At 36.4% G+C, this 25,478-nt stretch overlaps 1 protein-coding gene across 4 annotated transcripts in view; it reads left to right on the plus strand.

Annotated features, from left to right (window-relative positions):
- Positions 1-21,388, plus strand: part of NETO1 (neuropilin and tolloid like 1) — a 61,424-nt gene extending 40,036 nt beyond the window's left edge. The window contains exons 5-9 of one of the 4 annotated variants that reach the window (XR_003397735.1): positions 6,767-6,880; positions 9,187-9,745; positions 10,893-10,967; positions 16,803-17,073; positions 20,015-21,388. Coding sequence is in view for 3 of the 4 variants with exons in the window: in XM_026842080.1 (XP_026697881.1) it covers positions 6,767-6,880; positions 9,187-9,745; positions 10,893-10,953 (734 nt within the window). In the remaining variant the exon portion in view is untranslated. Of the gene's footprint in view, positions 1-6,766; positions 6,881-9,186; positions 9,746-10,892; positions 10,968-11,766; positions 12,061-12,206; positions 12,727-16,802; positions 18,269-20,014 lie in introns of those variants that run through there. The other 3 variants (XM_026842080.1, XM_026842077.1, XM_026842079.1) reach the window with 3 other exon arrangements.
- Positions 21,389-25,478: the final 4,090 nt, after the last annotated feature.

A 25,478-nucleotide genomic window follows, 5' to 3' on the forward strand; every position in this document is an offset into this window, starting at 1 on the left:
GGGGTGGGGGGTGGGGGAAAGAAGCCTAAAAATAGCAAGTAGGGTAGGGCATTCATGTGAGATTAGGGAATCCCAGCCTGAAATCCCTGTCTGGAGACAAGCTCAAAGGGTAAATCCACACAGTTCAGTGAAGTGCAACATAGACACCCAAGCTGCTTGCTCAGAGCTAGTTCACACCCTAGAAGCAAAGTTGCGCTGACTCTGCTTGGTGCTCAGAAACAGTGCAAATCCACTGGGGAAAGCACTACACTGAGTTGGAACAGCCAGGCTTCACACCAGCTCCATGACGAGTCAGCTTTTGACTTCATCTTGTAAAAATGTTTTGACCTGGCCATGTTTTCATTTTATACCCAAAGTATCTTGTCATGCCCAACGAAATGTTGATCAACAAACACAGATAATGTATTATTAATGTCATAAAATCACAATGGTAATAATTATTAAAACAACACAGTATTTAATTACTATAGTGCTTTATAAATATTATTTTGTAATATAAATGGGCACGCATTACTTCTGAATATTTATTGTCTCAGTGAAAACGGTATTTAAAAAAAAATATATAACTGCCTTTATTTCAGGTTACTTTGTAAACATGGCATATGGAAGAACTATTAATGCTTTTTGTGTTTCTCTGCCTTAGAACTATTCAGGATTAAAATAATTTATTAGTATTTTACATTAATAAATGAAAAAGTATAGATTATTGGCTCCATGTGAGTTCCCAGAACCTTCCAAAAGTAAGAAAATACAAACTCCACTGGCTGAATTTTTATAAATTTTGAAAGCAGTAACCTTCAAACACTAAACTCAGGGGTTTTTAATACTGTGATGGTAAAGTTCTGGAATTATGATCATTACAACAAGTTCCTAACTTGTACTAGAAACAAAATATATTTACACGCCAGATGACAGAAATAGTGGGTTTTTTTTTTTAGTCTAGTGTTTTTTAAAGTATAGACTACCTAAACCTGAAAAAAATTCTGGGATATCATGTCTATTCCTGTTAACTCACTTGCTTATATATCTTCTAGGATAAGTGCACCATCTTGTGTTCAGTATAAATACTAGTTGCAAAGCAGAAGACATTACATTATAATTAATTCAATAACTATAAAACCTGCTTGTATATTAGCATACAAGGTAACCCTACATACCACATAGATTTTTAAAAAAGAAAATATTATCATTAAAAATCAGGTAGAATGAAAGTCTTTGAAGGTTTTTGTTTGGTATGTATTATTTTATATAAAATATAATTTTACATAAAAATAATTATCAGTTAAAATCCAAAGTGGAAAAAGAACCTTTAATAATAATATCTTTTTTCAACTGGTGATTTAATTTAAATTATAGTGGTTTCATGCTGTAAAAATCCAACAATTTATCAAAGATTTAAAGTTATTAAAATACATCAGGTTGAGTTATATGTTTAGTTCTAATTTGCTCCCTTGTGTTATAATAATTATGAATTCTTCATTGTACTGAACACAGTATCTCACTTATTTCTAGGCCAGAACCTTGGCAGAGCTTGACTCAAGGCAGCTTTGGGACACAGGAGAAATAACATCACTGTGTGTTCCCCAGTGTTACTTTTAATCTAATTATGAAGGCATCTTTTCAGCGAGTCACAGAAGAGTTGAGTTTGGAAAGGACTCTGGGATATGGTCTAGTCCAATCCTCCTGCTCAAGGCAGGGTCAGCTACAGTAGCTTGCTCAGGGCTGTGTCCAGTTGGCTTTTGATCTTTGATGACAGAGACTCCACAACCTCTCTGGGAAATCAGATCCTGCACAGTGTTTGACTAGCCTCAAAGTAAAAGTTTGTTCTTGCATTTAAGGGGCATTTCCTGTATTTGTTTAGAGCTCATTGCTTCTTGTCATGTCACTGGATGCTGCTGAGGAGAGCCTGGTTCTGTCATCTTTACTCCCTTCCATGAGGTATTTGTACACATTGATGAGAGCCTCTCTGAGACTTCTCCAGGATGAGCAGTTCCAGCTCTCTCAGCTCTGACTCACATGTCAGATGGTCCAGGCCTTTAGTGGTCTTTGTGATCCTTTGCTGGACCCACTCCAGTATGTCCATGTCTCTTGTGCTGAGGAGCCCAGAACTGGGCACAATGCTGCAGATTTGGCCTCACCAGTGTTGAGTAGAGGGGGAGGATTACATCTCTCAACCTGCTGACAATGTTCTTTCTAATGCAGCTCAGGATACTGGAGACTTTCTTTGCCACAAGGGCACACTGCTGGCTCATGGTCAGTTTATTGCACAGCAGCACCTTTTCTGACAGCTCACTTTCCAGACAGTGTGTCCCCAGCATGAAGTGCATGAAGTTATTCCTTCCCAGGCACAGGACTTTGCATTTCCTTTTGTTGATCTGGTTGAAGTTCACGATTCTCCAGCCCATTGAGGCTCATTTGTACAGACACCCAGCCACTTGGTCTATCAGCCAGTCCTCCCAGTTTTGCACGGCCTGCTAACTTGCTGAGGATACACTCTGTCCCATCATCCAGGATATTAATGAAGAGGTTAAAGAGTATTGGCCTCAGTACTGACCCTGGGGTACATCACGAGTGACTGGCCTCGAGCTGGACTTCATGCTACTGATCACAATTTTTTGAGTTTAGCGGTTTATCTACTTTCAGTCCCACTCACTGTTTATTTATCTAGCCCATATTTATCAGTTTGTCTGAGGATGTTTTGGGAAACAGGGTGAAAGCTTTTCTTAAGTAGAAAAACACAACATCCACTGCTTTCACTCACCAAGCCAGTAATCCAATTGTAGAAGGCTGTCATGTTGGTCAAGCATGATTTCCCTTTCATAACTCCATGCAGACAACACTCTTCTTCTCCTTCATGTGTTGGAAATGGTTTTGAGGATTATTTGCTCTGTCACCTTCCCAGGGATTGAGATGAGGCTAACTGACATGTAGCTCTCAGGATTCTCCTTGTCACCTTTCTCAAAGATGGGGGGAGATTTGCTTTCTTCCAGACCTTGGAAACCTCCCTTGATTACCAATGACATTTCAGAGATAATCAAGAGTGGCCTCGCAATGACATTAGCCAACTACTGGGGACATCACATCAGGACCCATGGTCTCATGTCTGTCCAGTTCGTTTAAATATTCCCTAACCTGCTCCTCTCCCACTGAGGGCAAGTCTTTCTTGCTCCAGGCTTTCTCCCTTATCTCAAGTGCTTGGAACTCCAAAAGACAAATCCCATCAAAAAAAAAAAAGGATGGATATGAAGAAGAAATTCAGTACCTCAGCCTTTTCCATTCCCTTTGTCACCAAGACCTCTCTCCCATTCAGCATCACAGTCACATTTTCTCCCATCTTGCTTTGGCAGCTGACATACCGGTAGAAGTAATTTTGTTGCCCTTTACAACCCTTGACAGATTCGATTCCAAGTAGGTTTCAGCTTTCCTAACTGCATCACTGCACCTCTGGCCAGTGCCTCTATGTTTCTGCTGGGGTCATCTGAATTGTACACATTCTTTTTATGTCTGAGTCTCGTCAGGAGCTTATTGTTCATCTGTGCAGGCTAACTGCTGCTCTCGATGGATTTTCTGCTTGTCCAAATAAACAACTGTTGAGGTTGGAGGAAGTGCTTTTACAGAATCAACTAACTCTCCTGGAACCCTTATCTTTCCAGAACCACCTTCCATGGCATTCTTCCAAACACTCTTCAACAGTGAAATTTTGCTCTCCTAAAGCCCAGACCTGTGATCCTACTTTTTACTTTATTCCCTCTCTGCAGCATCCTGACCTGCACCATCTCATGATCACTGCAGCCAGGGCTGCATCTGACATTCACATCCCTGACTGGTTCTTCCTTGTTTATAAAACTATAAGGCCCAGTGGAGCTCCTCTCATCAGCTCCTTGATTACCTGTATCAGGAAGTTATGATCAATGTACTCTGGAAACTTCCTGGATTGCTTCTGCCCTGCTGTGTTTCCCTTCACTGATACCAAGTGGTTAAAATCCCCCGTAAGGACCAAGGCCTGTGAACATGAGGATTTTTCCAGCTGTCTGAAGAAGGTTTCATCTACTTCTTGTCCCTGATCAGGTAGTCCGTAACGGATAGACACCAACTACAATATTGGTAGCTGTGTGCTAATCCTGACTCAAAAAATCTCACTTGGCTCCTCACCCAACCCAAGGCAGAGCTCTGTGCGTTTCTGCTGCTCTCTCATATAAAGGGCATTTATATACTCAGGGAGAAGACCGTAGATTGATAGATTAGGGCTTCTGCTGGACAGAGAGGTTTGTGCTGCATTCTTTCTCTATTTGAACCAAATAATAGCAGTAGCTTCCTTTTGTGAAAACATCCACAACCTTTCCTCAGGTTTAAACATTTATATATTGAAGTATTGCCATAGATGATGTTCAAGATTGAGGTAAAGCTAAAAAGTGTTGTTGCCACATACCTTATCTGCTTGATTTCACTCCCATCCTGGGTTCTGTAACAGCTTCAGGAAAGCATCAGAAACAGATCCATCTTCTTGTAAAAGAATTTGACTTTTTGCTATTACTAGAATGTCCTTGAAGCAGCATACCAAGACACCTTTGCTGTACCTCTTCAAGGACAAAAAAAAACGATTCCTCCGATGTATAATGGGACTGACACGTTTTCAGCTTCCCTTGATGCTTTCATTCATTCCAACAAAAAGCCTTCATTAGAGTGGGCAAAATATACAGATTTCTTGTCCAGCTTAATCACTCCAGGTCCAAGGGATCACAGAGAGGGCTTGACCATGCTAATTTTATAAACATGAACAAGAGAGGTCTGTTTATCATTAGGTTTACGAACCTTACATTTGGGTTTCTCTCATGCTAAATAGGCTGTACTTATTCTGAAATTTCTCTGTTTTGCTATTCATCTAGTTTTGACATTTATTCACATATTAACCCTTTCCTCCATAGTTCAACAGCACAATTCAGAGAAACTGAAAATTTCTGTTTTTTCTTCCTTTATCTTGCCTTTCACTTCCAGATCTCCCTGCCGTTACTTTGCATAATTATCCCTTCTTAAATCTGAAAAAAAAAAATGTCTTTTGTGCTGCTCTTATTTTTTCTCTATTATTTCTGAAACATTTCCTAATATTTTTTATTTGATATAAAATCTCTTGTCATTCCTTTCAGTGCAGAATGCCTTAAGTGTCATCAATTTCTGTTGTGCAGTTCTCTTTCTTCCTTTCACTTCCTTTACTACCTTCCTCTAGTTCTTTTCTACTTACCACCACTATGCTTCTAAATTCCTTTATTTCTGCCTTACACAACTGTCCCTTTTTCCCTTAAATTGTTCTCTATTCTTCTGGGTGTTGCTTTCCGTTATTAATCCTTTCTTTGCTGTTGCATTCAGGATGCAATCAGACTGATTTTGAAGTGACAAGAGCAAGTCATACATATCTAGGAGGTTCTGCCTACTCAGACACAGCACTCTGTCCTCACCACTTCACTTCTAAGGCCTTCCATGCCACTGTGTAGGGTTTTTTGTGTTTTGGTGGTGTTTTTTTTTATTTTATTTAATCTTTTTGGCTTTATTAGCATAAAATCCTGCACTTCCTTTTCTTTTCTTTTCTTTTCTTTTCTTTTCTTTTCTTTTCTTTTCTTTTCTTTTCTTTTCTTTTCTTTTCTTTTCTTTTCTTTTCTTTTTTTTCTTGTTCCCCTGTCACTCTTTGTGCCTTCTCTATTTATCAATTGGGCCTTATTTTCTTGTGCCTTTCCTACTTATTACCATGTATTTTGAATAGGTGCCTGCTTAGCTTTTCTTAGGTTTCACTTTCAAAATTCTCTTCCTCTCTGTTTCACATTTTTGCCTAGAGCAGGCAGTGAGACTTTTTCTGTGTGTTGGAAAGAACTGGCCCTAAAAGATCCTCGCTTTGTCCAGAAACAGGGATTGCAGCTAGAGTGTGAAAGAATGATAGTGCCTCCAGTGGGTTCCGTATATGATGTGTCACAGAATCCTCCAGGCTCAGCCCTCGCTATCCCCAAATGACAGCGACAGATAAGGGCTGTCCCAAAGCACCCTCCCTTGCTAATATGCATGTGTGCCGTTCTCCTCTTTCTGTCAGTTTAAAGTAAAATCCTAAGAAGCTTAACACCTGACTAGGGTCACTGCAGCTTAGGAGATGGTATACCACATTTTTCCAAAAATTGATCAATGGTCACAACCAGCATGGCTGATCAGTCTTCTGCATTGGCTGAGGCACAGTATAAGCATACTGTTATATCTGAGTGGATGGTTGCGTATTTGGGGGTGTGTAATTTTATTGTCTATGTATAAAGGTTTAGGCACTGTTGATATGGGCACTAAAGTACATACCTTCTTTGAATTACACAAGTTTTCTTGTAAAACAAGTTTCAGTGACAAACTTCAAAACAAATTATACAGCAGATCTGACTGGGATAAAGTTCACTTTTATTCACAGCAGCCCATAGGGTGCTGTGTGTTGGATCTGCAGCTAAAACTGTTGATAACACATCAATGATCCTCCACCAATGTATGGAGATCCAAGCCACTACAACCATGAGAGTCAGACTGTGGGAAAGCCCACTCGTCTTAGAACTGAAAATCTCTTGCCACAGAATAATAAACGGTGTGTGAGTGGAGTGGTCTCAGTGCTGCATGTCGAATATAAAATATGCTCAAGGAACCTGTAGTGTTTTCCTATTACAGATTACATGATCACTCCTAGATGTGTTTGTTGCAGAGAGGTGAATGATTTACTACTTAATATTGTTTTTTTCTCTCTTGTTTCTAGCCCCTTGTGAAGCCAACACATTCTTTTGCCACAGTAATATGTGTATTAATAATACATTGGTCTGCAATGGACTCCAGAACTGTGTGTATCCTTGGGATGAAAACCATTGCAAAGGTAACGCTTAGAAATTGAAATGTCAGGTCATTTAGACTGCATGGGATACAGCATATTATCCTTAGTTTCTTGTTAAGTATGTGCCAGATGGGTCAAAGCTCAAGAAGAGTAATTCAGGGAGACCATACATCAAGCAACAGAGAAAATGAAGAGAGATAAAAGTACTGATGGATTTAGTTTCAGTGTTTGTATCTGTTTTGCTTGGTGTTGATTTGTGTTGGTTATGTCCTTCTGGCTGGTTATGTCCTTCTAGCAGGCTTTCTGATCACTTGGTCTCTGTTTTCTGTATAATCTAAAATGTAATTATAAGTCATATTTTGGTTCCTTTGTCATAGTTACCTTTTCAGTGGGGTAACATATGGGTATCAGGTGGCTTTTAGCTTCATGCCATGCCCATAATAGCCCAGGTGCACTAAAAAGCCAAGGGGAAGTTGAATTAACCCTGTAAGAAAGCAACCAAATCTCCTGTAATCAAGTGAAATTGAAAAGTAAGGAACAGGCACGGGAAATCAGGCATAACATCTATTTCATAGGCAGGGATTTATGCTCCTAACCAGGTGTTCACAATGGTTTCTAAATATTGCTCTGTGTTTCTGGAAGAAAAAAAATCAACATCTGTGTTTTCTTCAGGGAAAAGAGCTTAACTAACATTACAGGCTAGGGATACCGTTCACTTCCCTCCCGCTCCCCCTCGCTACCACAGATTTGTTCCTGGAAACATGGGCTATACCAAATTTAGGAACCAATCAAGAAGAAATTCAGAATGAGGTGGATTAGTAGTCAGCCCATAAGTCTGCTGAAGCCTGTAAAATCCCGACAAGCAGTGCAATAGGGTAAAACGCAAATGAAAACACACTTCAAAAGAACACAGCAAAACTGTGGCATGGCATAATATTCTTCAAAGAAACTAAACATGTGATTGGGAAATAATTATCTGTTCTTGACTTCTTCAGCACAGAGGAAAACAGAAAACTTTCTCCACTCTTTAATTTCCAGAATTATTTTCATCTTTCATTTGCCAAGTATCTTTTTATTTGGTCTTGTGCGTTTATCCTCTATTGTTTTTCTAACTAGAAAAAGGAGGTTTGTTGATCCCAGTAAAAAGGTTGTTTGCTGCTGTGTTGCTTTTTCTACCTCTCTTACTTCCCCAAAGTCTGTGTCAGTCCATTAGGGAAACCTTAGGTGAATCTACAAGAATAGGGAGTGGGGAGTACTGAGAAGTTAATTTTTGGTATCTATGAGATTATGAAGAGATGGATGTTATTATTTTGGTGCCAATAACTTTCACTTCAAAGACTTTTTATTAAGTCCTTTGATATGTTTAAGGTCGCTAGGAAAACTTACACAAAAGTAGGTGTTGATACGTTTGTGGCGTCTTGCTATGCCTGTGAGAGACTGATGTAAATGCTTTCAGCTTGGATTTCTACAAAGCTCAGTCACCGTCTCAATGTGTCTGCAGCCATTTGAAAGCAAATCACAGAGAAATCTACACACCAGTAGGGTGAAACTGGTTTTCTTTTTATTGTTTTACTGCATATTCTCTGATTTTCTTCTAATTTGCTGGTTGACTTCCTAGAGGCCCCTGGGTAAAGGATAATATGTAGGATCAGGTTTTGGATTTTACTGGATGTTTAGAAAAGTTGTGGTATTTAATAGGCCAGGAACAAAAGGAACAACTTGCATGCTTTTTTTTTATTATTATTATTTTTTATTTCTGAAACCTCAGTTTGAATAACTTTTCTATTTTCTCCTGATTTAGCTTTTTCATTTAATACTGTCAGCAGTCCCAGTCAGCTCATAAATATCAGAACTTCAGTGGAAGTTCCCAATGCAAGGAAGAATTTTTTCTTAAATCCTGTAAAGTCTTGCTCTTTCATTGGTGCTAATGTTCTAGTTGCATATATTTACTGGAAGAGACAGAAAATAATGAAGAGAATGTCTGTAACAGTCTTGGGGGCTTTAGCAGGCAAATGGAATTCAGAGGTGACACTAAAGCCATCTGCTTGTTATGGTGGTTGCTTTTTATAAAAAGCATAAATAATTCTTTTATCTAATTAAGCTTGTAACATACCCTGAATAAATCACTTTCCAAATGAATAGGCACACAGAGGACCTGTGTGTTGTTTATTTGGCTTTCACGAATACCTGATTTTTTCCTTTTTCTTTTTGTCAGAGAGATTGATTAAGTAAACACAGACATAGACTAGGCTCAGTTTGGCAGTAATCTGTGAACCCATCGTGGTTGTTTTTATTCTTGAACTGCAATTAATGCTGTGCTTTTTTTTTTTTTTTCTCCTGTCACACAGAAAAAAGAAAAGCTAACCTATTGGACCAACTTACCAATACCAGTGGGACTATAATTGGGGTGACTTCTTGCATTGTGATCATCCTCATTGTTATCTCTGTTATAGTACAGATCAAGCAGCCTCGTAAAAAATTTGTCCAAAGGAAAACAGACTTTGATCAAACAGTGTTCCAGGAGGTGTTTGAGCCTCCTCATTATGAGTTATGCACCCTCAGAGGGACAGGGCCTACAGCTGACCTTGCTGATATTGCAGATGACTTTGAAAATTATCATAAACTGCGGAGATCATCTTCAAAATGCATTCATGACCATCACTGTGGATCACAAGTGTCTAGCATTAAGGGCAGCCGTAGTAACCTCAGCACAAGAGATGCTTCTGTCTTGACAGAAATACAACCCCAGCCTGTAAAACCACTCATTCAGCCCATGAACAGGAGAAATATCCTTGTCATGAAGCATAGCTACTCACAAGATGCTGCAGATGCGTGTGAGATAGACGAAATCGAAGAGGTACCAACCACAAGTCACAGGCTGTCCAGACATGATAAAGCTGTTCAGCGGTCAGTATCAATAGATTTTTGATGAAGACTATTGTGTAAGGACTTGATTGCCCAAACATATTCACTCTTTATTCAGTAAACACATATTTTCTTTCTTCTTTATTTATTGTTTAAATTTCTGTTTCCTGATAGCATCTCTCTCTCTTCCTGTCTCTCTTTCTCTCTTCTCTGCCTCTGTTTCCTGAAGGATCCTGTATCTCAGCTTTACCTGTATACTTTATATCTTTCTTTTTCTTTTACTATTTTACATGTACCCACATGCATACACACACAGGTCAACAGAAAACAGGTACAATTGTTAAAAACCAAAGAAGATTTTGTGTGAACCTAGTTTTTGAAAGAGCCACATACATGTGGTTTCCTTGTAACTGAGGTGGCCTTGAGTATCATCCACTGTTGATCTAACATCTTTAAATCAATACATTAATAAAAAAAATCCCAAACATATATCTATTTGATGCATGACACAATAATGATAAACAAAAACCTGGGGTAAGGAAACCCCTTTTCTCATAAAACATAATCTTTTCTATAATGAATTACAATATTTGCAAAACTTTACTGTGTCTGTTCCATTAGTAACCACAGTATCTTGGCTTGTTATATTAACATATATCTTTATCTCAATTAGAACATGAGACAGAATAGTGAATAGAGAATATTCATATATTTGCATATAAGAATGTAGTTAAAATGAATCTTTCTAATCAATAAAAAAAAAGTCAAGCATGATATTTTTAATAAAAGAGTTATTTCTACTGTATATTGCACTTTGAATGACTGTAAATATGGATGATTAAAAGTTTACAAGTAAAAGAAAAAGAAAAACATAAACATTTATGAACAATTTATTTGAAAAAGAACACAGAAACTTTTGATATATATGTGTTTTCTCTTGCATGCATTATTTACGCACTTCTTGTGACTGTTTACATGCCCTTCATATTTTCTTTTTACATTAAGGAATTTCTGTCTCTTAAAAGAAAGTTATTTTACTATTTTAATCTAACAGCATGCCAATGTAAACGACTTCATGACTATTGCTCATATTATCAAGGTATACTGTTTATTAAGTATCTATATGCATATATTTCTTTTTTTCTATACAAACATTATTATTTTGAATGAAATAGCCATAACATTCCAGGTTCTGCCTCATTGGGTCTCTAAGCAAACATGAGTCTGAGTACAACACAACTAGGGTCTAAGAGACAAACTTGAGGTAAGTAAACATACCTATAAAACAATTGAACCATCTGTTGCTTTTCATTTTATTTGTTATATTGCTGAAATGCATGTTAATTCTCAAGTTACATATCACCTTTTATGGAGAGAGCCACGTTTGAATACAGAGAAAAATGAAAGACAATGACAACTTTAGTATTGTAAACTAAAGCAAAATCTCTTAATTCCTTATTCTTGACAGTACTAAAGTCATCCCCTAGCTAAATATAACTTTCATTCCAAACACATTATAAAGACAGATCTCTTGCATGGCTCTGGTGTTTATTTTTTATTTTTTGAACATAAAATTCAGCATGTGAATTAGTATGTAAAACTTGGCAATCTAACCCCAGCCAGGAAGATGTGGAATTACAAGTTTTCAGCTCATTTTATTCACTCAACCTTTTGAAGTGTCAGGGGAGGGATGTGCGTTAGTACTGACAGAGATTCTGTAGAGTTAATGTTAATGTCTGCAAATTCAACTTCAATTTTTGAGTCTTTTCCTAGGATTTTAATTTTGTGTAATTTATCAGTGTTAAATCGCAATAAACATAATCTCAGATATTTATAATGAAATTATAGATAGCTGCTAATCTGTCAATTTATATATGTATATGTGTATATATATATATAAACAGATATGTGTATATACATGGTTATTTGTGTATATATGTATACAGCAATTTTACTGGGAAAGAAACCTTTAATGCTTTTATTGCTTCTACATAGTTTAAGTAAATATTTTTCTGTATTTTTCCTCACGGAGAGAACATATTTTAACTTTGTTTTGCTTTCAGACAACTATTCATGCAGTCATGCAAACTCTGAGTGGAAAAATCTATAGTGAATTATTTCAGCTGTCTGAAAGAGAGAGTGGACATGTTTCTAGTTTCGTTTCATTGCCTTTATCCAAACCTAAGAAGTACAGACATATCTTACTTCCTTAGCAAGATACTCCCATTACACAATAATATGATTCTTTTGCAATTTGGTTGCTGGCCACTAAGTGTTCCTTAGTTTTTAAATACATTTGGAGATTTGCTGCAAACTTGAAGAAGAAATTAGCTCCTAACTGAGACTGTCCTTTTTTTTTTTTTTTTTTTTTTTTTTTTTTTTTTAGCCTAGTTTTGTTTCAGTTTATATATTTTATGTCTGTTATTTACTTGTATGTTGTGTGATATGTGGAAGAAGATTTACATTGAACTTTTGTTATATGTACATTGTTTTCATTATATAGACTGCTTGAGAATAGTGCGCACCTGGTGATTTTGAACATGCTACAATGAAATGTGAAACTATCGTCCTTGGAAACACCAGCTAGAGGTTTTATGGACTCTCTGACCAGCTATTCTCATAACATGACAAAATTCAGCAGTGTTGAGTAAAATTACTAGAAGGCAATAAGACTTTGGTTATTATGCTTATCGGTCATTTCTCCTTTTCTTTTTCTCTCTTCTTTTTGTTGCAAGTTTATTCCCAATTTCAGGAACAATTTATTGAAATCAGGTATTTAGCCATTCATAATCACTTCAATAGAAATGTTTGTTGGATAAGCATCTAGCAATATGACTGAATTTGACATTGAGAAAATAATCTGCATGTATGTTACTGAATATTTGAGTTGGCAAAAATCCCTTTATTAGATACATTGTAAAAAGCATGCATTCACAATTATTGCTGTTACTGTTCCATTTCTGTGTCATATGCTTGCTACTTGTAACTTTTTATATAAAGATACATAAAACAATGTATAATAATTTCTTACCTTGAGTTTAATGGCAATGTTTTCTTTTAGCAAATTTAAATATCTTGTGTAAGTCAGAAGATTAAACTCAAAATGTAGCTTCTAGGAACTTGAAAACCAGATACATCAGCGAATCAGCTGTCTCTCATCCCTCACTTACTGAAAAGCAAAATACATTAATTTTTTAAGATCTAAATGAATTCATAATACATAAAGTTGATCACCTAATTTCAGTTAAAAGGTTTGTGATAATCTTTTTGTTCAATTCCGTACTCTTCAGGTAATTTATATTGACGACAGTTTGCTCCAGTGTAGCAGATTTTTATCAGTTACACAAACGTTATGGCTGGGCTCCAGTTTTAGAGATACAGATATAAACCACTTCCTATGCAAGGTAAAGTTATATTCATAATTCAAGCTATAAACATTATCAACTGGCACCAAAACCAAAACTGAGAGCTAAAGTCCAGGAATTGTTGTAGGTTGAGAAGCCACAATTATGTAAAGTTGAAAACCTCCTCATTTAAGAATGTAATAACTATGCATAAATTCATAGTTTTGTTATCTATTTAAAGTGTTATCTTCCAAATTCTGTTTCAAAACAAATCCCAGTTCCTTCTTAAACATAATGTGTCATTCATGGTTATGTTTTTCTTTATAAAAATGTTGCTAGCTTCATTGAAAAAGGGGGAAGAATTCCATGGAACTTCCCAAAGTATGAAAAGAGAAAACCTGAAAGACTGACATAAAATATAAGGCGATCTATATCATCTATTTAAATATATAGCACATATTTTACATAATTAAAAATACAGGGAAACTGATTTCTGCAAAACAATGTCTACAAATGTGATGTAGGAATGACATGAGAAGAAGAAGGGTTTCAGGTATTTGCCTCTTTTTTGTACTCTGTATTTGTCATGTATTTTACATAATTTAATTTAAGCTTGATTGATTTGTTTGTTATCACATAGTAGCTACAAAAAAAGAGTCCTCCATCCTTTGCAGTCATTCGGTGTCATTGAGTCATCTCTCAGTTACATGGATTTTTAGCATGCATTAATTGTTCATTTCCTGATCAAAATCTCATTCCAAGTTCATATACTTTATCACTGTTTTTTTTCTTAGTCTTTCCAAGTCCTCTCTCATGATCCTTTCTTAATTATATTACATTATTTGCCATATGCTTAAAATGGATGCATCCATGCATCCATTAAAAAAATCAATGAAGAATGAAAGACTTGTTGAAAGAAATGCATATACATGCACACACATTTGTGTATATTTATAAATATTTGTTAATGGAGATAGTGTATAAATAAATATGTAAGGAGAAATCTAAATATGTGAATTTAGCTTTGAAAGAATTATACTGGTCACCTAGAAAATTGCTGAAGCCTTGGATATTAAAGTTGCTATATATTTAAGTGCCTAAATCCCACTGAAACAGTTGGTCTAGTCCCTCCTAGAGAAGCACACAATGAAATCCATTTTATGATTTCTTCCATGAATTGTTGGCTGAGAGAACTTACCTGGTGAAAACATGGCTATTAATAAATAAGTTGCATGCACATTCTTGCTTTCTTAAAAAAAAAAAGAAAAATCATCAGGGAAAAATTTGTGAGAAACATAAAAATCTGTCAAAATAGAACAGGTCAAACAGAGAATGGTAATGCTTACCTGATCTTGGAAACTCCTTTAGAAACATTGTCTAATAGCTAGTCATACCCTTAAACAAAACCATCAATGTAAGTGACAAAATATGTGTATACTGGGGAAACAGGGTGAAATTATAGAATTATCTATTAAAAAAAAATAGACAACAATAAATTCAGACCCAATTAAAATATTATAATTGAAATATTTAATATTTTCTGTATATAGTCAGTGTAAATAATAGCCTAGTCGATTATATTACAAACATTAAAGGCAAGCTTTGTTTGGTATCACACAATAGTAGGATATCTTAATGTGATCTATAAAATTTGAAACATTAAAATAAAAGGGGTTGTTGCTGAAAGTAAACAGTTTGTCTTTCCTATGAGTATTTTTTATTATTATGAAACTACTCTTAAAAGAGAAATCAGTTCAAGCAAACTAGTTCAAACAGACAAGCAACTTCAAGTTCACTTACATGTAAAGAGAATACTCAAAACTGGTATTTGACCACATGCTATAAGTGAAATTTAACCTATTCTATTACACCTTTTCCATTTTAAGGAAAGAAACTTTGACTTGTTAAAGTAACACAGCTACATGTGTTCTGTGTAACAATTTAGTAAATTGCTGTGGATTAGCTAAACTAGTAGTGTTAGTTTCATGTGTTTACCCTCATGTTTGCCTTAATGTAAAACTAAGAATGGCAGTTACTAGACCATTTTGGTTTGACTGGCGCAATGTGTGTGATGTATTCCATGTTGGCAGTATGCTTATTTCTTATATATTTTTTAAAGATGAGTTTTTGTTATCACAGTGCATTGCCATGTTGTTCATAGTTTTGCTTTTTTTTTTTTTTTCTTTTTCCCATGAGTGTAGTGTTATGTATATACTTTTCTTTTTAGAAGACAGCGTGAGCAACCACGCCCAACTATTTTTCTCTACTACAGGAAATACGGCCTTTTCAGTTTGTGAAGTGTTCTCTGCAGCATAATTTTAAAATCTCAGGAAGTCCATTTTGTAAACAACCTCAGTGTAAACTTTTTCTATGTTCCCCATTCTAAAAACAGTTTGAAGGCGGGAAAAAAAAAAAAAAAGGCACTGAGAGATATTAGTACCTTATCCTTCTATTTTGATCCATTTTATGATGGAGTATGCTGGAGATGCTGTCTTGAACCTAGCAATGACGTAATCAACAGGAGGGAAAGAAGAAAGGTTTCCCACTCAAAAGTAATTACTAGCACAAAAAAAAAAAAAAAAAAAAAAAAAGGGAAAAAAAGCGCATATGAAACAGAGAAAGGTATGCTTTAATTGGAAGAAGAGTATGAAGGATTGTTGCTCATACCTGTTCACAAATTTACAGACACATTTACAACAGATAAATTCTTTAGCCACCAAATAAAAATGCACTGTCCATGTCCAACTCCAACAGATAGCTGTAATACCTGTGTTTTATAGAACACTCCTGCGAACAAGAAGTTGGCCTTCTGTGTTTTCCTGTCTCCTACTTTATGTGCTGTCTCCCTGCTACCACAAAGATATTCTGGCTGAGGGAGCACAGCTGAAGAGCTAAGTGGTACAAAGGATGAAAACTTCACCATTCAAAACAGATACTGGAGACTGTGTCTGATCTGGAAGTCTTTTATCTCCTCATTCCTGACTCAACATTTGTTGTGAAGTCCTGGACTCACGACTTCACAGCACTTCCTCATCATTACCTTAGCATCATGTCTCTTTGATGATCATTTTACATCTTTATCACTTCTGCCTTTCATTACTGTCCACAGTGAGTTTAGTTCTGTTCCCTTCTCCAAATTCACCGAAAATGCTGAAATCCTATCAGCTCACTGACTTTGTGTTACCCTTGCATCCACCTGGCGCTTTCCCACCTATCACTTCAGAGTCGTCTTAACCTTACCTTGCCTATAATCAGCAAAATAAAACCATGTGATTGCAGCATATCTTAATTACCTTTAATATATGCAGCACAACAAAGGCTGTGAAGATGTATTGGTATGGACTGGAATATGAGCTGAGGGATACTGGATTTGTATTTTAATGACTGCATCAGTGTTGTCTGGGCTGTCTGCCTCTGAGTTGGAATGCCTGCTCCTGCTACGGTCACGCCTCAAATGTACTGCAAAGAGAAACTCACCGCTACCCCTTTTCTTCTCCAAGCGATAACTATACCATGGTCAAACCAAATTTTGTTTCAAGGGTTTCTGTTTTCCCTGTGCTTTTTTTATATTAGTATGTACCTCCACAAAACATAAATCCCTGTCCTAGCTTCCTTCACATGCCTATTAAAACACATTTGAGCTGCACAGGCTAGCAAACACCTGCCAGTGTATGGTAGGACTATCAACAGCAAGGTAAGAGCATCAGCTACCAGGAGAAGCAGAAGTCGCTGCTTTCCTCCATTTTCTTTCCCAGGAAAGGAGTCATGCTGATCTACAATCTCCCAACAAGGTCACTATGGGAAAAAGGGAAGCTACCAACCCCTTCAAGCAACAAATCATAACTAGGAGTAGAGACACAATCTAAGCAGCCCATGATGAAAAACGGAAAGAACAAGATTGCTTAAATTGTATTACCAAAGTAACTGGCCTGACCAACACCATGCAGCAGCATTACATCGCTTCATGCCCAGATAAGGGAAGACTGAAGTACAATCCTTTATCCCAGGGATCAGGATACCACAACTGTGTGTACCGATTGTGTTCAGGGTTCTGGAAAGACTGGACAGCTGCTTTCACAAGTGTAGCCAGATGAGGACTTACTGATCCTATAGGGACAGTCTTGTGCTGCCACATGGAGTGGACAGCTCTCAAATATCTAGTTACTTCCGACCTTTTAAGTTTGCCAGTCTGTCCTCCTCATCTCCAGTGAGACACAGTAAACACACTCAACTATTTCTAAAATGGCGGGTTCACTGGAAAGTGATTGCTTGGCATTTAATCAAGTTGGATGGGAAAGGCATCTATGGCACTTGCTGCAGCTATTGTAAAATAATAATAATAATTGGGGGGGGTTGCACGGATGCAAGATACATATATCTGGTTAAATGAACTATTCAGCTGCATCATCTGCATCAGTAAATGAAGACATCTTCCATCTGAGGTTTTGCTAATAAACCTACAGGTCCTGATTCATGCTCTATTCACATCATCCCTCTAGATCCTGCCTCTTTCTGAGTTCAGTGAAAATTTTAATTAGGAGAAATCAATTGTTGAAAGCAAATGGCTTTCACCATCTTTAATGAAGCACAGAATATAATTGACATTGGGGAAGGAAAAATTCAGTCCTCATTTCTTGCTTAATGCTAGAGTTTTCAACATTAGGTGAGCTTCTCCTTCCCATTGTTTGTCAATTCAGCGATTCAAAGCACACTTAAAGCTCTATACTTAATGGACCCATCTAAGTTAGAAAATGAGGTAAAACAATGAAAAAGAACATCAGAAATCCAAAGCAAGCATATTGTCCCAATGATCAATGCAGCAATAATATTTTAAAGTTACGAGACTAAGAGCTGAACACTTGGTTACTATACAAACCCAATTCTAACGCCCATTCTTCTAAAAAAATTTGTATTATCATAAAATGAAGTTCAGCTGAGGAATATGAATGATTTTATATCTGTACACCAGTTTAAAATTATATATATGACATTTAAAAATCTGTAACAAGGAACTGATAATCTTTATTTCAGGACAGACATTTTAAATACACAGATGTGCTGGACAGAAACAATTAATGTTGTCTTTTTTTTTTCAGAGTCAAGTCTCTGCATTTTGAGTTTTCTTTGCCAAATGGAAGAAATGATTAATTCCTTTTCAACTTTTTCCACTCCCACATTCTACTGGCTGTTTTGGTGTAGAAAACACCCATGTGGTGATTTTGTTTGTTATTCTGAGCATATCTGGCATCTCTTTAGTAATGCAACAGTACATTACAGTTTCGTCTGCAGGAGGAATTTCAGCTGCTACCTAAGTTGCATGGCAAAGATCCAGTCCCAGAGATTTGTGTTGTCATTTGAGTAACTTTGATGACATAAAGGATCTTGTTAACTGCTAGTGTGTTGGTGGAAAGTCTACACTGATCTAGGCAAACAGTGAGTGTTAGTTAGCTAGTAGTAATTTAAATCTTAAATTATTGGAAATAATATGAATATGGCATCTCCATTTGTTAATGGCGTTATCACCTTGGTGGTTGAAAAAGAGTGATATTAACAGGAAACTTTCGGTTCATAGCAGAAGGGAGCAAAGATAGTGTGACATTTATTATTATTATTATTATTAATAATAATAATGATAATAATAATAATAATAATAATAATATATGCTAGGGTTTTCAGATCTGTGATCCTTTTCCTTAAATTCAGATAGAATTCTTGGGTTTACTCTTCCTCCACCTTTTGTAATGAAAACTTTGCACTCTGCATCTGTCTATTGGATGTCTTTTGCAATTCAGTAGCTTATCTTGGTGGGGACTCAAAAAGTAAAAAATATTTTCTGTGGTAACATATACTGCTTTTTCAAAAAAGGCTATCAGATCTCATTAGAGTTTAGTTGAAACAATGTGCTGCTGGAAAACAATCAGATCAAAGATGCATAAAAATAAAAGTAGGAAAGTACTCTGGAAGCTCTGCATGATTTTAGTTCTCTAAGATTTTATTATTCAAGTGGCTTTGATCAAAAGACAGAAATCTCAACAGGCATAAACTTTTATGGAAATCTCAACAGGGTTATAAACTTTATATAGCATAAAGCTTTAAACACACATCTGTTTGGAGTATATGAAGAAAGGGAACATTTAGGAACTTTTTAATGGTTTGAGAAAATGAGTGGTTCTTCTATCTCAGAATAAGTCAACTGCACAGGCTCCTTTCTATTGAATCTGTGCATCATACTGAACACCACGTTTAAATAGGATGTATAAAATGCAATCATCAAGAAACAACACAAGTAGATCATGGTAGTGAAAGTGTTTAGAAGTATGGTGTGAAATTCTCAACTTAGTAAATACTACCCTGAAATACTGCACAACTTAACATCTCCCTTTGGTTTCCTTACTATAAGGCATATAGTTCAAAGATGCTACATACCAAGGGGGTAATCTCCAATGAAGTCAATAGGAAACTTCTTTTCTCACTGCGGCTTTTGTCTAGTTCCTGAATCAGGATCTTGTCATCCAGTCTGTGAAGGTGGTCTCACCACCCTCTGTTGCTGATGACACTACATGGACTGATTATTCAGAGGCGATGCTCTTCATGACAGACCTCTTGTCACTTTGTTAGCACTATATCCCACCTCCAGCTATGATGGTAATAACAGAAGTTAATGGGTGAAGGAGAACTTAGGCAAGTTAAGCCTTAACTATATATTGTCTGTATCTGTCTCTATATTTTAGCAGTCAAAGTACAAATAACAGGGTAGCTAATTTAATTTAAAATACATTCTGTCACTCTGGATTGTCTTTATCATCCTTGAGAGCTGTTCATTGATAAACACATATCTGAAGTATTTCTTGTTGAAAGCCATGGCTCAAATGACATTTAGCTTGAGCCTGAAGCTCTGAAGATCTAAATTTTTGTATCCTGCCTCCCCTCCCCACCCTTACCCCTGACAGTTATTAATATTTTAAAGCTCTCCAAGCCTCTCAGGAAGTGTTATCCACTTTGGAGCTGACTTTTGTCACTGATGCATACCAGCTGGGTCAGAAGAAAGAAGAAAATCTTTGCATCTGAAGACTGCTATTTTCCCAGTGTGAAGAACAATCTGAGCACTGTAGCCACATGGATCCTTCTACTGTTAGGGGACAAATAAAACCAAAAGTTCCAACTAGCTAGGTTTATGCCATAGTTGTATTTTTGCCATGTGGAAAGAGTCCTTATTATCCTCAGTTTCAAAGTACATACAAGAGAAAGTGGAAAGCAGAGGAGGCTGCTAAGAAAAAAAAACAACATCCAAACCCCCCAACAGTGGTAAGTAAATAAATCACTTTTACACTTATGCATAAAAGTAATGTATACCATGCATACCATGGAGTGGAGTCACTTCTGTTCCTTTTGGACAATCTGTAAATCCTCCAGTGATTTTAAGGGGTTTGTTTTTAACCATGGATCAGGCATTGACAGATAACATTTTAGTTATATTTGCTTCCTCTAGTTCTAAGAATTTTGAACTCTACATTCCTAAATACTTTTGAAAGCTGTTAGCTAGACAGATCCAACACATTGCTCTGTGTATTTTATAGATCACTTTGAAACAGGAATTACACTATGGAATGCCTGTTGCTAGCAGAACATTGCGGAACTATGGCACCTAGCCAGTATTGTAATCATAGTGCATTGTTTGGAAAATGGGGAAAAATGCAATGATGTAATATAAGGTCACATTCGAGGATCCAATCTACAGAACCTTGGAAAAGCACGTTTTAGTGAAAAGGCAGTACAGAGTTATTTCTGAGGAGCTTGAATTTCTCCTTTTTCATATGCTAATGTCTAAAATGATAAAAAGCATTGTGAAGGAGAAAGGGAGAACAAAAGCATAATCCAGATTTTTTTCTTTCATTAGAATAGTAATGCTTATCTCTACATCTACTGCTTGGGTGATGTATTGTTTGGGAAGAATTCTGTGATGATACAGGCTTTCAATCATAACATGCAATGCTGATGCTTATGCAAGCCTCCCCAAAGCTTGTTATTGAAGTTTCATAAAATTCATAAATCCAATAAACATGATATGAGAATATTACAGCATTTTGCCTTTGCTGTTTTCAACAGGAAACATACTCCAGATTAAAAATTTTCAGGAAGCTCAAGTTTGAACAAAAGTAATTAATCTCTTCCCCCATTTATGCATATAGTGACTGTCACTAATGCAGTCTAATTTGTAAAAAGGTGGTGGATACACTGACGTGTGCAATCAGTTTCCTAATACAGCATGATTTTCATCACTTAGCCTGCATATCTCCCAGGTACGTGGATACTCCATGATGAACACAAGAGCTTATATGTCCCCAGATGACAATAAGCAGTCATCAGATTGCTGAAAACTGCAAATGTGCCCAAGCTGATGCTGCAAGTATTTGGACCGATATTACACAAAGAATTTGGACAGAGAAATGCAAAGAAAGGCTTTAATCCATTTCCAGAATATTTCATACTTGGCATTACAAAATGTATTTCAATTGCTATGATGATGAACATAAATTTAAAAGATTTATCAGTTTGCCTTCTGAAGATGCTGGTAGTGTTTTATTCTGGGGGAAAAAAATGATGCAGTTAAAATGTCATGATGCTTAGAAAACATCTGTTCTAGCAGATCATGACTAAAGAAACTGCACACTTAATTTGTGTTTTGTTGTTTTTTTGTGACTTTCAGTCGCTCTTAATGAATGTTAAAAGCTGTTAGTCAAAGGTATGTAATGTCTCAAAGCCAAATCTTGCTTCAAGAAGATCTTGGATAGGTTGGACCCTTTCTGGGATAAATACAGCAGGAGCCAAAGGGAATGATGGGTACTTGGCATTTCCTCAAGTCTGTGCCACTGTAGGGAGAGTAGGGAAGGAAACAGCTTTGTCAAAAAAAAAAAATAAAAATTCTAGAGAATTGTTTGACTCCTGAACCCTATTGTACATCAGAAACCAAAGCACTTAAATAAAGTCCCTCTTCTGCAAAAGTACTCCTTTTAATGCCATCAAAAGAATATGAAAGGCAGATTCAAGCTCTCTGACGTTCATCTAACTTATTAGTGGGTGACTGTTCATTTGTATTAGTTTTCATGAAACATAATTGGTCTCTCCTGAAACTGATATGGGAGGTTTCAAGCTTAATCTTCCACTTGAAAAAAAATGTCCTCTAAGCACTGGGTCAAGGAGTTGACTCTTCCTTATGCCTCTCCCTTCAGTTTCCCTCTTTTTCTAATGAATGGTTGTCTTTAAACAGAAAAGGAATAGTTTTCACAAGAGTAATTTAACAGAGAATTATGCAAGAACAGCTAGTGTTGCACTTGCAATTAGTTTTAGAATTATTTCCATTAAGTTACTTGAATTCACAGTTTCAGGTAACATTATCTGAAACCTTCCAGTTGAAGGGAGGCTCTGATATTGCATCTGTCATTCCATGTCTCAGTTCTGCTATTCCAGCAGATTATGGGAGCTCCTGCTTCTGAGGGCTGGAAGAAAAATCCCTGTAGAAGGGCTGCTCCCCAACATATGTCTTAGATAGCAAGTCTCCCTTCCTCTCAGCTCAGTCACTCTCACAAGATGACCAAAGTCAAAAAGGTGGCAGCCACCAGTAGCAGCTGGAGAAATGAGACCCTGAGATGTTGTTGGCAAAGGGAAATTAAGGTCTTTTCCAGTTCTATTATTAATGCGCTTTCACTAGTAACAGCTGATAAATCATCTTGCATGCAGTAAAAGGGAGTGAAGGTTTCTTTGGGAAGGTCCTCCTTATGTGAACTTACATCTTATGTGAACTTACAGCAAGCACTGACTGGCAGAGGGAGCTGTAAGCACAAGATGTACCTTTTTCTCTCAGCCAATTCTACATTTTTATTTTCAGAGAAAGGCTCAATATTTATTGTGTTTAAAAAGATCTACCTTATCAGCAAGGTATTTAGACACCTCAGGTTTTAGTTCAGGACAGGGTTTAAACTCTTCAGTAGGGCAATCCATTTCTATCAGAAAGCTCAGTGTCCAGCATTGTTATATCAATGAATTTATAGTCGAAGTTACTTTCCTCACAAGTACTTATTTCTTTTGATCCATCTCAACACAAACTCAATTACCTGCCTCTGTGACAGATTTCAATAAATCTTTCTTATTTCTTTCAGCTAAAATTGGAAGATGAACGGAAGAACGTAACCTATTTTATCTGCAGTCAGCTCCTAATTCACTTAGAGCTTCATCTTGTCCCTGTTGAACTCACTGGGCTTTTTGCCACTGACTTTCATAGGGTTAGAATCAGACTCATAACATGCAGGTTTTTATTTCTTCCAGATAATCAATTAAAATATTAAATATCTTGGACTGAAAACTTCCTTCTCATCTACCTGTCCCTTGATACTGTATTATTGCTTTTTCTTCTGTCTTTCATTAGTTTTAATTAAGAGTTCCTTTGTGTGTAGGTAAGGCAGGGCTGCTTTATTTTAATACTTTTCAGGATATGCTTCAGTTTTGATGGTTTCTAAAGAGAGAAAAAATATGAACATGATTTTTTTCTAGTGCAGGCCTAATCTACCGAATGTGCTTGCCTGAGGATGAATTGGGAAATGAGATGATGAATAAGGGATATGAGAGTAAGCATGCACTCTATCTTCTCTTTTAATTAAAAAAAAAAAAAAAAAAAAAAAAAAAAAGGTATTTGATTAATAAGAATCCTGATTTTCATCAAGGCTCTCCAGAGAAAATAAACTTCCTTTCTATTTCACAGAATGTCCATTGTGAAAACAAGATTAATAATACTGATAGTTGGTTTCATTTCTGAAGCCTCATTACATTTATATCCATTCATTCTTCTTTTTAAACCTGCCAGATCAGTGTTTATTATTTAACATCAGTGACAACTAAAACGAATGCCTTTTAATCCAGTTTGTGGCACTGGTTGCTATACCTGACAATATAGGTGAAAAGAATGTGATACAAGGGACTACAAATTCAGGTAAGAGTGTGAAGAAAAAGATGTGGGAAAAGTAACATCTCTAAAAATATACTTGAATGCTGGTATGTTCTTTTATACAGAAGGAAGATACTTAAGCGGTGAAGAAAAAAAGGAATGATTTTGCTTGATTTTCACTCAGAGTTGTTCTAGTGACCATACACTTGATGGTTTGAGTGTATGTATCAGTGCTACCTGGCTAATACTTGAACGAGCGTATGTTGCCCTCCTTTCAGGTAAATATTTCAAAATCATAACTTTGGTCTAAACAAAGGGGGTTTTTTTGCACTACAGTTACTGATTTAGGCCTATGTACAAGGACAAAAAGATACTAGTTATCTCTTTTCTATGCAGGTACATGCAGCATATTGGTATATGCAAGATGATAGTTGAAGACCTCTGTAGGGCATCTGAAATGAATGAAAAAATTAATTTTTACTTGGATTTGATAACTGTAGAGGGATTAAGGGGGAGAAAGCAAAATCCTGCCCAATCTACTGATTTTCCAAGTCAGCAAGAAGTTAATCCTAATGGTGTGCAATGTAACATTCTACTAACATTTTTAATTCTAAAAATTACATTTCAGTCTAAGGTGCTAGATGCATGATAGCAATTCCCACTACTTGTAAGAATTAAACTCTTGGCTGCTTACGAGGTTTTCTAGTGACAAAATTGTCTTGTGAATTCATTACGGCCTTGTCTATTGATTTCTCTAGTCTCTAGGGAACATTACAGACCGATCTGATTCTGTCTCAGATGTGTATAAAAAGACTTAGATCTGCTGAAAATTGTCTGAAGTACAAATACCTTTGCCTAGTTTTTTACTTTTAAATTAGATTAAACAGTGTATTGGATGTCTAACTTGTACTAACTTGTACTAACTTGCACTAACCTGTCCCTCTGATGAAGGTGTTTGAGCATCCTCCTTGCATGCTTGTACGTTCCTTGCTATCGGTGTATTAAGAGCAGGAAATAATTTTTCTCAGTACAGCATTGTGCTGTGAAATCCTCTCCAACAAAGCATTTTATCTTAACACTTTTTCCTTCTGTCTGAAAATCAATGAGAAATGTTTTCTATACACTGTACAACCTGGACAACTTCCAGGGTTTGAATTTTGGCCAGTGTCACTGACTCTAGGGGCAGGAATTTCACATCTGTTTAGTTAAATGAAATGGGAGCCATAGATCAAGATGTAATTTATAATCCTATGACCCAGGATAATTTTAGTAGCCAAGCTGTATATGCCTTGAGTACGCATTTGCTAAACCTTGCTTAAAGAGCTTTGGTGACTATTGATCTTGCTAATCATAGCCATACCTTTCATATAGAAAGTGATAAATGGACACTCTTGAATAAATTGAAGACCACATCAAGAAAAATTAATGCCTTTTATTTAAACAAATAGATAAGAAACTTTATTTTGTCTATATTGGCTTCAGACAGCAGCAT

This window comes from Athene cunicularia (assembly GCF_003259725.1).
Source record: "Athene cunicularia isolate RWA chromosome 2 unlocalized genomic scaffold, athCun1 chr2_part1, whole genome shotgun sequence".
Taxonomy (NCBI): domain Eukaryota; kingdom Metazoa; phylum Chordata; class Aves; order Strigiformes; family Strigidae; genus Athene; species Athene cunicularia.